Source organism: Gopherus evgoodei, chromosome 1, assembly GCF_007399415.2.
Source record: "Gopherus evgoodei ecotype Sinaloan lineage chromosome 1, rGopEvg1_v1.p, whole genome shotgun sequence".
Lineage (NCBI taxonomy): Eukaryota > Metazoa > Chordata > Testudines > Testudinidae > Gopherus > Gopherus evgoodei.
Window position 1 is genome coordinate 94,396,239 of NC_044322.1, and position 14,169 is coordinate 94,410,407.

At 45.2% G+C, this 14,169-nt stretch overlaps 1 protein-coding gene across 1 annotated transcript in view; it reads right to left on the minus strand.

Moving 5' to 3' along the window:
* Nucleotides 1-8,430: 8,430 nt before the first annotated feature.
* Nucleotides 8,431-14,169, minus strand: part of DCT (dopachrome tautomerase) — a 28,730-nt gene continuing 22,991 nt past the window's right edge. Inside the window, exons 7-8 of the mRNA XM_030551544.1 lie at nucleotides 9,803-10,004; nucleotides 8,431-8,612 (exon numbers count right to left, since the gene is read on the minus strand). Coding sequence (XP_030407404.1) covers nucleotides 8,431-8,612; nucleotides 9,803-10,004 — 384 coding nt within the window. The remainder of the gene's footprint in view (nucleotides 8,613-9,802; nucleotides 10,005-14,169) is intronic.

The window sequence follows — 14,169 nt, forward strand, 5'->3', positions numbered from 1 at the left end:
TCATAAAATGGGATATTTATTTGCAGAATTGTGAAGTTTGTCTTCTTGCGATTGCATTTCACCATAGGGCAGAGAAGATACATTTGGTCTTAATGAAAGGACAAATTGTCATTCTGTTCAAAATCCCACATTTTCTTGTTTCCAGAAAAACTGGTTATGATGTTCCACTGGTGTTATCTGGAACAGTGATCTGCTAGGTCACTCCAGTCCTTGACTCTGGGAGGCAGCCTTACCCTGCTCTGCTGTGAGAACTCCCACTCCTGGGCTGTTCATGCACAGCCTCTAGCATGTAAGCTGCTCCCAGCTATGTGATTGAGCACTTTCGGCTAGCCGCTGCTTGGATTGTGCAACCGAATGACACTAGCCAATATCTCTGGTCCCAGACACAACTCTAGGAACCTCCATCTTACAGTGTCCAGTTATGCCTACTGGACGCTGCAAGCTCATATGAGTTCGTCAATTTAACAAGGAAGTTGATATGTACCAGACTTGTTATCCCAAGGGGATACACTGACACACTTCAAACCAACTGCTTCAGGTAGAATAAACAAACAAATGTATTAACTACAAAGGATAGATTTTAAGTGATTATAAGTCAAAGCACAACAAGTCAGATTTGGTCAAATGAAATAAAAGCAAAATGCATTCTAAGCTGATTTTAACACTTTCAGTGCCCTTGCAAACTCTCTCCACAAGCTGGCTGGTTGCCCTTCAGCCAGGTTGTGCAGAGGTCTTTCAGATCAGATGGTTCCAACTCGCCTAGTTTCCAGTTGTTCTGCTAGCTGTCTGAGTACTGCATTAAAGGCAGCTAAAAAGGCCTAAATCGTTTCCTCATCTACCTTTTCTATGTAAATAAATGCTATACCTGCCACAGCAATATGACACAGTCATCTGGGAGAGGGAAATAGTCTGTGTGCTTGAGCATTGCGGGGGCAGTCTCTGTGAGAACATTTCTCTCTTTAGATGTGCACCCCCCACCCCCACCCCCAGATGACAAGTTTGCAAATCCCAGTTCTAAAAGACATTGGCAGGGACAAGAAGGACGCTCTGGGAAACTCAAAGGAAAGGATAAGTTAGTTGTTTGTTTTCTTGGCTTTTATTAATTCTACTTGTGCATGACCACGGTTGAAAGCATTGTAGAAATAGCAAATCTTTGTAAAGCCTATTGAATTGGATGTATGTGCTCACAACATACAGTCATGAAACTAACAAAAATATCTGCTTAATAACATCACTTGAGCCCATTGCTTTCACCATTCTCCTTCTCCGATTGTGTGCTGTCCAGTAAAGGTTTGCTGGTTCCCTGGGAATTCCCATTGGCATAACATGACTCCATGTTGGTAATAGTATTCACTGGAGGAACTGTTTGCAAGATTGAGCTCTGTCGCCTTGATTCTGCAAAGATTTTCATGTAGGCCCAGCAGCCTACCTGTGTGAAGCTCATTGCAAGGCCTTAGCTCTTCAGGGCAGGGCTGCTGCCTGTCTGTGAAAATTGCCAGCATGCTGTGTCACTCAGTAAAATAAATGGATAATAAGAACATAGCCCCTTTTTTTTAAAGTAAGGAAGGTATTTTTCAGCCTGCATAACTCAAAAATAATTATATGGATTTTAATCACATTTTTCCATTTAAACAATCACCCGTCAACTGAGAAGAAGTGTGTGTGTGTGTGTGTGTGTGTGTGTGTGTGTGTGTGTGTGTGTGTCTCTCTCTCTCTCTCTCTCTCTCTCTCTCTCTCTCTCTCTCTCTCTCACTCCTCATTTGGTTCCATGACTGTAGTGGCTGTAAAACCTCTGCCCCAAAGAAAATTCAGCAGAAGTTAATGAAATCAGGTAGTTGAGAATTGTTTTGCAACTTCTCCAGTCAAAGTCATAACTAACATTCTGAAGTGGAGCTGTTCCATGGCTGCTGCTGCCGCTTTCCCAGAAGGCCCCACCAGAACCCTGACCATTCCTATCCAACTAGTTGGTCAGGGTTTAATTTACCAGGCAGGTTCTCACAGATTCTTTCAGAGCTTCCATTTTCACTATCAACTTTCCTACAGAAGGATTTAGCCTCTTGGAGCTGCAAGGTAATTATGCCATCATTAACTAGAAAAACTTATAGACATTTGCCAATATTTGGGTCTTGTGGCATAAAATGTTCTCTTTTTTTTATAGTTTGATCGAGCCATCAAGCTAAACCCTCTCAACCATGCATGAAAATCAAAATGGTTACAGACTCACTGCATCACTTTTTTATTTGCATATGAATCGTGCTTTGTTCCTAAAAGTGCTTCATGTAAATTTTGTCTGGTCAATTTTTTTAATGCGATACAGCCCTGTTCCTGAGCCAAATGCAATGTTATTCCTTACAACAGTGGTTCTCAACTGGGGTATGCAGAGGTCTTCCAGGTGGTACATCAACTCTTCTAAATAACTGTCTAGTTTTACAACACTCATGCTTTTTCTGTAGCCTGAAATAAGTACAAACTAAAAATTCATACAGGCAATAACTTGTTTATACAGCTCTACAGACTATACACTGAAATATAAATACAATATTTATAGTCCGATTGATTTATTTGATAATTATATGGTAAAAATGAAAAAGTAAGCAATTTTTCACTAATAGTGTGCTGTGACACTTGTATTTTTATGTCTGATTTTTGTATTTTTATGTCTGATTTTAAGTGAGGTGTAATTTGGGGATATGCACGACAAATCAGATGCCTGAAAGGGGTATGCTGGTCTGAAAAGGTTGAGAGCCACTGCCTTTCAATCCTTCCTCAGCTGCTATACTGGGAAACTACTTTAAAGAAAAATGAGGCAGAGAACTTTACAGTGTCTCCAGGTGGTTTTCAAGTAAGCCACAAGAGGGCATGTAGTGCTTTTATGTACAGCAGATTATGCCATGCTTTCACTATTAGTATGAGTAACTGTGACAATGAGGACAGCTTTAAAGCTGCAGCTATGATGCCAAGGACATAGGCAAAGAGGGATTGAAACTGGATTGCTTGGCATAAGGGTTTTTTTTTTTATTACTTAATGGGCAGAACTTAAGTCTTATGCATTAATTGCACTCCTGAGATACTAGAGTCCAGATCACAAAAACAACCATCGCAGTGGCTTCTCTCAGCAAACAGAAAAGGACTGAATGAGCACAGACATTTGCCAGATTTACTCCCTTGCCCTTAGTGAAGGTCTCTTCTAAAAACCTTTTCTAGTGTGTCACATTTTTAGCCCTTTTCCTGACTGCATCCTATCACTGCCCTTCAGTCCAGCCGCAGGCTGCTAGGAAGAAAAGCAGAATGGGAATGAATGCTTGTGGCATTTTTTTCTCAGCTTGTGCCATTAGAAAGCCCACCAGGCTAGCATGGTGGGAAGGCACTATCTTGTAAACTGGGTGGCCTGTGTCCAGGAGAGAAAATGACATTTTAATTTGAAAGTAGCTTCCCAGCTCACCACCACTGTGAGATTGCTGCTCATGCACCTTACGCTCCATCTCGCACAGGTGGCAGGAGGTAGCACATCCCATGGTGGGTCAGCATTTGGCTAGTCTAGAACTTACAGAGGCCTGGGGGAGTTAAAAGGCTGCTGGTGGGAAACAAGGGTGGTGCTATAAGTGACTGCCACCTCCCCTAGCTGAGGAGCCTGTGGGGAGCAAGCTCACAGCTCAAGAACTGGTGGCCTTCGTTAAGAATTGAAAGTAGCCAGGGAGTACACTGATTGCGTGCATTCCCTCTAGCAGTCTCCTATGAAGTCAGGGCTTCTGTGAAATACTCAGCAGCAATTAAAGCTGCTCCCCATACAGTAGAAAACCCGAAGAATGGGTGATGGCATCAACTTCCCCAGTGTGGGCTTAAATCCCATTAAGAATAAGAATAATTTGGCTGAGAGCCTGTGTATATAGATCATTGCAGATCGGGGCGTGTATGTACATAAAGCACATTGACCATCCCACTGGCACTTAGGCCATGCCCCAGAATGACCATCCACAGTTCCTGTCATAGGGCAGATAGTCTCTTCACCACGTTTCAGAGGCCCCAGACTCCAACCTGAATTCCTGATGGCAGGTTTTTTTGCTATAGGTTTGTGCACAGTACCAGCCAGAATTCAGCCCCCGTGGTTGGATAGCAAGGAAGAAAGAGAAAAGAGTGGGCCGGCCGAAGAAATCCTTTCCCAGGAGTGGAAGAAATGTCGCCCTTAATGTTCTCCACTCCTGGGTATTTAGTTTCCAGTAAAGGTAGGTCAATTGGTTGCTGGAGTTTTATGTTCACTACTTTTTTTGAGTCCACAGCAGCTAGAATATGTTACTCACTGACCTGTGCTGGTGCTGATTATTGTACACTGTAGCATCAACACTTAAACTCCACTCAGCACGCCAGGAATTTAAAACAAATCAGCAAGAGCTCTTTACAGAGAAATGGAATCTAAGTCTAACCTATGAAAGTACAACTGAATGGTTCACAAATTTACTTTGGCTCAACTCTCATTGCAGCATTGGTTTCTCTTTGCCCTGTTTGTGAGGCTAGTTGTACTTCACATTAAATGATGAAGAGATGGTAGATAGGTAATAAACAAACAACTTTGTATTTATTACTACAGACATTAGAACTTTCAATGGAAGTTGGAATGCTATATGTACTGATTAAGAAAAATGTAATAGTAAGACAGAGCACAAAGAGCTATTGGAGAGCCAAAAAAACCCCACATTTAGAATGCATCATGTGACTGAATGATATATGTTGAGTTAGGATATTTTACTCATGTAATCAAAGCTGATATACTTTAAAATATGACTCATTGCATGTAATGACATATATTTAATGTATCGTATACAACATCCCCGTATCCTCAAAGTCAGTATTTTAGGAATAAATTTTGCACTTAGCAATAGGGCCATATGTATGCAAAGAAAGCTAAGTATATAACAAGATTTGCATATATCTTCCATGATTAGTGTGCTTTACAGTTAGATTTATACTACCACTGTCAAAATGCTACATCCTTTAATATGCTAAATGTTTATTCAGATAGTTAAAACAGAGCTTAATTTTTCTAGAAATCAACACAGTAAATTGTACCATAAAAGATACCATAGGTAAATAGCAGTGAGTAGTTCCAACACTATAATGTACTATCCACTGAAGCCTACAAGATCCAGCCAGGACTTAATAAATTATGGGAACACAGGTGATCTCAAGAACATATGGCAAAACCCTGATACAAATGCAATATTAAGCCAAGCTACTTACAGATTAGTGAAGAAAGCAAGAGGGAAGAGTGGGGAACACCAAATCCTGTTTTAATCCTCCTCACATACCCAGAGGCTTGGAAAACTAAAGAGCATTTCAGACATTCCAGGTGAGAGGCTTAATTTCTGCATCCCACACTTTGAAAAATGTTTTAGGACTAATTTGTTCAACACTCAGACTAACACTTTTTCAAGTCATTAATGTAGGAGAATCTATATAGGTTAAAATGAAGAGACTACAAAATTTAGAGGGAAATTAGAAATACCAGACTCCTTCTCTAGCTGAGATTGTTCAGTACAGAAAGCCTATCGGAGAACTTTCTAGAGCTAAATTCTTTCTGATGTGAGGATTTAGCTGTTGAGGCTGTAAAATAACATGCTATTCCATAATGTGAATGTATGCATAAAGTGCCAGTGACATGGGTACGGAAGAGTAGCACCTGGAGTAAGAGTAGAGATGAAAGTAAGCTGGTACAGTCCAGTACAGCATACTGGCAAGAGCCAGTAAGCCGTGCCAGATCGCATCGACTTCCACGGCGGTGACTGAAAGGGCTCTGGGCTGCCACGGTGGGCAGCCCAGAGCCCTTTAAATCCCGGCTGCGGCTCTGATGGCTGGGCTGGGGCCGGGATTTAAAGGGCTTAGAGTTCTCCGCGGCTGCAGGCAGCCCAGAGCCCTTTGAATCCCGGCCACGGCTGAGATTTAAAGGGCTCAGAGCTCTCTGCTGCTGCGGGCAGCCCAGAGCCCTTTGAATCCCTGCTGCAGCTGGGATTTAAAGGGCTCAGAGTTCCCCACAGCTGCGGGCAGCCCAGAGCTCTATGAACCCCAGCCATGGCTCTGGAGGCCTGGCTGGGGCCAGGATTTAAAGGGCTCCGGGCTTCCCTCAGTGGCAGGAGCTCTGGGCCCTTTAAATCCCTGCACCAGCCCCGCAAAGTTCAGGGTTCCCCCTGGTGGCCAGAGCCCCAGGCCCTTTAATTTGCCCCTGAGGCTCTGGGGGCTCCCAGCCACCTCTGCAGCTGGGAGCCCCTGGTTGATTTAAAGGCTCTGGGTCTCCCAGCCACAGCTGGTTCCCCAAGGCCTTTAATTTTGACAGGCCATGCCTCTTCTGGATGAGGCCACGCCCCCCTCAGGACTCCGGCAGTACCGGTAAGTCCCTGTAAGTTACTTTCACCCCTGAGTAAGAGGTAGCTACAGCAAAAGACTGAAAATGTTTTTGCTCTCTACTGCTGCCTCTGGAGAGGACCTATGTCTGCCTATGATGGGGACACGGGGGCAGGGGGCAGAGTGAGGGCAGCCAGCTTCAGCAGTGTAACTGAGCATGTTCAAAAAGAACAGGACTACTTGTGGCATCTTAAAGACTAACAAAGCAATCCTGTTCTTTTTGTGGATACGGACTAACACGGCTGCTGCTCTGAAACCTGAGCATGTTCAGTCCATGTGAGCATTAGGGTTACCAGATGTCCGGTTTTTGACTGAAAAGGGACCCCGGTGGCTCCAGTCAGCACTGCTGACCAGACCTTTAAAAGTCTGGTTGGCAGTGCAGCAGGGCTAAGGCAGGATCCCTACCTCAGCTCCTCGGAAGTGATGATATGTCCCTTGGTTCCTAAGCAGAGGCACAGCAGGGGTGGCTCCGTGCACTGCCCTCACCCCGAGTGCCGGCTCCACATCGTCCATTGGCCAGGAACCACAGCCAATCGGAGCTGGAGGGGTGGTGCCTGTGGGCAGAAGCAGTGTGCACTGCACAGCGCTGCCTGGCTCTGCCTCCGCCTCGGAGCTGAGACATGTCACCACTTTCGTGGAGCCACCTGAGGTAAGCGCCACCCAGAGCCTGCATCCCGAACCCCCTCCCACTCACCAACCCCCTGTCCCGGCTCAGAACCCCCTCCCACATCCTGAACCACTCATTTCTAGTCCCATCCCAGAGCCCACACCCCCAGTTGGAGCTCTCAACCTCTCCTGCACCCCAATCTCCTGCTCCAGCCTGGTAAAAATGAGCAAGTGAGTGAGGATGAGGGAGAGTGAGCGACAGGGGGGAGGTGGAGTGGAGCAGGGGTGGGGCCTCAGGGAAAGGACGGGGCAGGGTGGAGAAAGGCATGTTCAGTTTTGTGCAATTAGAAAGTTGGCAACCCTAGTGAGCATGCTCAGTAAAAGCAAGCAGCAAATCTGGGGTGGGGGTGGGATCCTGCCTTCCCACCCTCCTCACCCCCAGGTGTTGCCTCTGTCTGCTGGGATTGGTCTTAAAGGTTTTGTGAGGCCATTTGGAAAGGACCACATGGGGTCCTACATATCTATGATCTAATTTCTGCCCTCCATACACACACACACATTCATCCCTGCTTTTCTGATACTCACAACACTGCCATCTCCTGACAATTTCCTGAAATCCTCAACCACTTCAGCTGTGTCTGACCCCCCAACTCACCTCTTTCCTCTCAGCATAGTCTGAGAAGTTTCCTTGTGCAGAATGGCAGGGGCAGGATTCAGGCTCTGCCACAGGATCCTTGTGCGTCTGTTTAGTTGGAAATGAATTCCTGGTCATTACTTACTTTGACATGGGGAATCTGAATTAGGGAGTTTCCTGGTGTTTATTTTATTTCTTATGCAATTTAAATTAAGGGCCGATTCTGTGGCTTAAGCTGTCCCCACATATTCCTTACAATATTCCATCTAGCCACACCCCCAGAAGAGCATTTGAGGAATCGTATGTGGAATATTTGAGTCCTTTTTTTAAAGTAACATCTCTTACTTGAAATATTGTTTTATCCCTGTATATAATCTACTATCCAAAGATATATAGTCAGTGAAATTCTGCCTATCACAGTACTGTTAGTTTAGAAACACATTTAGGAAAAAGATTTGCATTTGTTCTTATTTTTCTTTTTTTGGGCTTCAGGATTGTCAGATGACGTGACCCAAACCTGGGCATCACAATCAATCAATCAATCTTTGGCAAAAGGAAAATTCTGTCCTGTCTTAGGCTGCACATGTAACTCATATGTTGTTTCAAAATGTTTGAAGACATGAGACTGATGACCCCAAATGACAGGAAAAGTACAGGGCCATTGAGGTGAGAACAATGTAGCTAGCTGTCTAGCAAGGGAATGTGGGTCAAGTTGTTAGTTCAGCACTTAGCTAAGAGTTGAACGACTAATCAGGTTAGTTTCCTACAGGTAAATCTGATGACGCAATGCTACAGCACTAGGCCTCCTCTGTATAATTTTTTTTGCTGAATCTTGCATTCAGCAGTGGTTCAAAACCTTTCCTGTATCTTCGGTGCTGAAAGAGCACAAGCAGCATAACTAGTACAACTAGAGCTATTAGTGCTCCTCCAATCGCGGATCCAACCATAATAGCCCAAGCATGCGTTTCTTCAAGTGAATCTGTAAATACAGAAACAACATCTGAGCTGTCGAATGGAAATAATTTTGCTTGTAAAGTCACAAAGGAGGAGGAGCAAATACTAGACTCTGCTTTAACAACAGTAGGACTATTATTACTGGTATTGCCATAGCACCCAAAGGCCACAGTCAGGGTCAGGGCCCCATTGTGTAGGCAACGTGCAAACATACAATAAAACACAGTCCTTGCTGCAAGTGTTTATAATCTAATTGAAGACTAGATACAAGAATGGAGTGTAACAAATGAAGGGAATGAGACAGAAGGGACAATGGAAAGAAGGACAGGAGCACAGAGTTAAAAAGCCTCGCGATGCACAATTGGCAAGTTTCGGGTCAGGATTTTATTTATTTAGGTAGCTTTGAGATAAATAAGGAAAAATGAATGATCTCAGCAATACTCACTAGTGTGAAGTGCTAGAACACAATATGTTCTTATCAATCTGTCCATCCCACCCCCACTTGGCAGAACATCTTTACTTGGTCTTTTGACTGTCCCTTTCAGAAGATTATTTTGGGTAAAATATTCAGAAGCATCTCAGTGATTTAGAAGCCGACGGGTACGTCTATACGGTAGAAAAAGACCTGCAGCAGCAAGTTGCAGAACCCAAGTCACCTGACTCGGCCTTGCAGGGCTCTGCTGCAGGGCAGAAAATAGCAGTGTAGATATTTGGGCTCAGGCTGGAGTCCAGTCTCTAGGACCCTCCCAGCTCCCTACATTTCAGAATCTGGGCTCCAGCCTAAGCCCGAATAGCTACACTGCTAGTTTTATCCCCTACAGTGTGAGCCTGACACGTGCTCTGAAACTTGCTGCTCTTGTTTTTGGGGGGTTGATTTTTTTGCAGCGTAGCCGTACCCTAAGTCTCATTTTCAAAAGTAAGCTCCTTAAGTGCCTGCGATTCTTTTGAAAATGGGGACTTAGGCTTCTAAGTCACTTACACATTTCTGACAATTTTATACTATGTATTCCTGATGTCAGTTACTGCCATCTTCTCCCTACACTGACTTTCAGTGAGACTTGGGCACCTTGGTTCCCTAAGCCCTTTTTGAAAAATGTGACTTAGGTGCTTATGAAAATGTTGCTCTTAATACTCAGTTATCTGAAGACCTTTATGTGAAAAGTTGAGTGGCCCAGTCTCTTACTCTGCAATTTCTTTAGCACTTCTGTTAGTTACCTGGCAGGTCAATGGCATAGCTGTAGCCAAGTTGTTCTGCAGCTAGAAAGAGTTGAGCGTTGGTCACAGGAGGGAAGAAAGGGACCATGTTGAACATCCTGTTGTGCCCAATAGGGGCCAGCTCCAGAGGCCAAGCACTGGCAGAGGGGTTAAATTGTTTCATCCACTCATCAAAGATGGCATCCGTAAAAGAATGAAGGACCTGTCAATTCAATTACACACACACACATAAACACCTTTCTGATTCCAACAGCTTCCAACATTTTGTGCTTTTAAAAAAATCTCCAGGACAGGATCAGTTTGGAAGTAGGAAATAGCAGTAGATAATACAAATTAGGCATGCGGACGCTGGAGCACTGAAGAGTGCTGAACTCCCTAGAAGCTGGATTGGCCCCTTGTCATCTGCCCTTCACTTCGTTGCACTGCTTTAGGAGCCCAGCAAGGCCCAAGCTGTGACTCACCAAGTGTCACAATTCAGTCCCACAGGGGAAGAAAGCTTGGCCAGTCCTTCTCCTTGTGCACCTACTTTCCCCAAGGTGGTGGGTCAGCTGTGTTGACCAGTGTACTGAGACAGCAGAGCCTTGGTTCTGCTGGTTCCCTCACCATGCCAGCCCACTCCGTACCCACCTGTGCTGGCTGTAGAGTAGCAACCTGGTGGCGACTGTTAGCTCCATATAATGTAACCTGCAATGCAAGTAGCCCATGCATTGAGTAGGGGATGTACATTCCCCTACATGGGCTCATAAAACAGTTTAAAATTGAGCCCTAATCTAAGACAAAGAATCAAGAGAAATGAGGGCCAGACTTTCCAGCCCATTGGCTCAGCCTTTCACTGGTAAGGGCAGGGAAGCTATGCTGGTCTAGTTTACATGCCACGGAGCCAGTAAAAGGTGTTATCAAGATGTCAATTGAAGTAGAATGGAGGCTGTTTTATTCTACTCTGGTGTGTTTCTTGCTATACTGATCCCTCTGACCCTGGAAGTCTGCATTACACCAAACTGGACATTCTTAGGGTGCATCTACATCACGCTGATGTATCTGAGCTAGCTCTGCATTTCAAAATGTATCCACAGTGGCACAGGTGGTGGCTCAGCCTGGCCACTCCAAGTATAATCCCACCTGGCCCCCTGTGTACATAGTCAGGCAGATACCCTGAGCTGCCAGCTGTGTTGCGGAAGCCACGCTGCTACTTCTAGGCACTAGCTCAAGTAGTGCTAGCATGAATGCATCTCCACAAGCTGGGAATCGCACCCTCCAGCTCAAATGTAGACGTACTCCTAGGCTTGCGGAGACTCATATTAAGTGGATCAAATTCCGAGGCGATGTGTAAAGAGTGGAGGGTGTCAGTTACACCTTGGTAAATGGATATGAGTTAAAAATCAAGTCTAGGAGAGTCTCTATGAAGTCTAAGTGGATGTAACATACATGTTTTAGGGGCCAGTGAAGGTGTCAATTACATCAACTTATTCTCTTTCTCAACTTAAACTCGCTTCTGAATTTGGCCATAGGAGTCCTCACTCTTTGGCTTTAGTCTTCAGGAAACAATCTTTCAATTAGCATTACCAACCCTCCCAGAACTCCGAAGCAGCAAAGACACAAAAACAAATTGTTCTGCATTTTTTAAAAAATTCTCTGGAAGCAGAAGGTCCCGATGACCTGGAAAAGAGCTAAGGTAATCTCTGTATGTGGGCAAGAAGAAGATCTGGAAAGTGGTCTGTCAAATCGATAATGCCAAGTTCAAAATCTTCAGCTATGGTACAAAAGATTTAGGAGCTGCCAGAGAAGAAAAGCGTTTTCCAGTATTGTTTAATGTGAACTATTTTCCACACAATGCAATTTTTGAATACATAATTTTCCATTCGCTTTTCCTGTTTTCCCTCCTCACTAATTTTCTCTCTGGGTGCTCAGCACATTTGAAAATCAGGCTACTTATTTAGGTGCCTAAAAATCTTAAATCTAGGCACTTACTTTTGCAAAGCTTGGCCTAGGAATTTATGACTTTGGGTTAAAACGGGCTGAGCTCAGCTTTTCAAATGCCAGTATTTCTTCAGAGAGAAAGTTTTTGGTTAGCCGCCAGAGGGAGCCCATACACTCCAGAGAAAGAGAGACTCTCAAAATGGACATATAGCAGGGAGGAAGAGGGGTTTAGAACAAAGTTTATAGAAACGTTTACAACATCCAGTCCTTTTCAACATAATGACAATTCTCATGTTCCTTAAGATGAGCTAGCTATAGAGAAGTACTTCATCCTTGGCTGTTCCGGCTGCTCAGATAGCAACGGTAGCAAGATTCTTTGGACTAGATTCACAAAAGGACTTAGGTGTCCCAGAATTAGGCCTCACTGGAATTCACAAAGGCCTGACTCGGCTGCCCCCAAAGTCTGCAAGCACCCCTATTTTTGTAATTAAAGTTCCTTAAATACCATGGTTCTGGCTATGAGCACATGTACTGCAGTCCCACACTAGTGCATGCCTAAGCCCAAGGCCAATTGGGGAAGGGCAGGAAGGCCATTTGGCCTGGGCCTCAAGCTCAAAGGGGACCTCAGATTTAGACACTTGTTAATTTTTTGGCATTTGATAAGTTTGACAACTTGTTTTTATGTGCATCTCTATTGAACTAGAAAAGCATTTGTTATGTAAGCAGTGTCAGGATAAGCTCTACACTGACATCTGGTGGAAAGAATTTCAGAGAGTATTTGCATAGGCACGCCTACCCTATCCCAGACTGCCAAGCTGTGGGACTGCTTGGTGACAAATGACTCACCCTCAGTTGGGTGGTACTTGCTAGACAAGGGACATGGGTTCCAAAACCCAGAGAATTGAAAGAGGCTGGGGACAGATATCTGTGTCTGGTGGTGCAGTCTCCTTGTGGAGCCAGAAGCACCAGTTCTAGCCCCTCCTCTCTCCACTGTGGAATGTTAGAGTTGATTTTTTTATTCCCTTAAGAATCTAAATACAGGTTACTGAGCTGAACTCACTTTGGGCTAATGGTGCACTAGCACTGGGGCTCCCCTACTATGAGCTGAAAATCACTAAAGAGCTGAAATTACTGAGCTGAGAGCACTGAGTACTGTGCTAACTAGTGGGGAGCCCAAAGCTATACTGTGGAACAGAGCCACTGGCAGAGTGGAGCAGTTTGTGCGGACGGCTGGTGGAGCAGAGCGGCTGGCAGAGCAGAGTAGCTGTGAGACGGGTGGAGCGGCCCACAGAGCGAGCAGTTTGCAGGGACAACTAGAGCAGCTCACGGGACAGCTGGTGGAGCAGAGCAGCTGGTGGAGCAGAGCAGTTTGTAAGGACGGCTGGAGGAGCAGAGTGGAGCGGCTGGTAAAGCAGAGCAGTTCGTGGAGAAGGCGGGAGCAGAACCCACGGAGAGGCAGGGCAGTTGGCCCCAGACACGTAAGGTGCCCCTTTCTGCCCAGGCTGGGGGGGGGACCTCTGCAGATAGACTCTTGAACTTTGGGGCTGCACTGACCCAGGACAGAGACTTTTGGGACTGTGGGTGATTTGGGGGGTTGCTGGACTCAAGAGCCCAGGAAAGAGGACACAGCCCAATTTCCTGGGGTGAGTCTTTGCTCACGGTTTGGTCTATGAACTCTAGTTGAGGTGTTTTTCCCAATTTAGTGTTTGTTGTTTATCTCATGTATTAAACCTTTTCTGCTACACCGAGACTCTGTGCTTGCGAGAGGGGAAGCATTGCCTCTTTGAGGCGCCTAGAGGGCTGTGTAAGATTTTCCCAGGTCACTGGGTGGGGGCTCGAGCTGGTTTGGCATTGGGTTATTGAACGGAACCCCTGGATACTGAACCCAGCCCTTGTTGCTGCCAACTCAGAGGGGCAGAAGGGTTACAGTTAAATAAAAAAGTATTCAAATTATGTCTCACTCTTTTTTGGTGCCTTATTTTGTTTTCATGTGTGGTCATTTTTTATTTTTATTGTGGCTAGGGGCCTCAAAGCTAGAAGTGGCCCGGGCCTCTCTGGACCTCTGAGAAGGCCAGCCTAAGCCCCAGATGGTGCAGTAACCAGGGCAGATTAATTCATCCACCTATTTTGCCTGCAGAGCCCAATCAAATAAGCATGCTTAGAGCTCACCTACTAGACCAGGGCCCTGTGGAAGAGGACACCTTCCCTCTTAACTTTTAGCCCAGTTGTTAGGGTATTAATCTGGGGTGTCCCCACTTTGCCTGAGGGGAACAGGGAAGTGCTGTAACTACTGAGCGATGGGATATTCCGATGGGAATCTCCCTCAGCCTTCTCCTTTTGAAGCTGCTCTACTTTGGCTAAATCATGAAAGAGCAATGGGAGCGGGGGGCCTGGATCCTGGGTCTCCCAGGTGACTGTTATAGCCAATTGGCAACAGAGACCTTCTCACA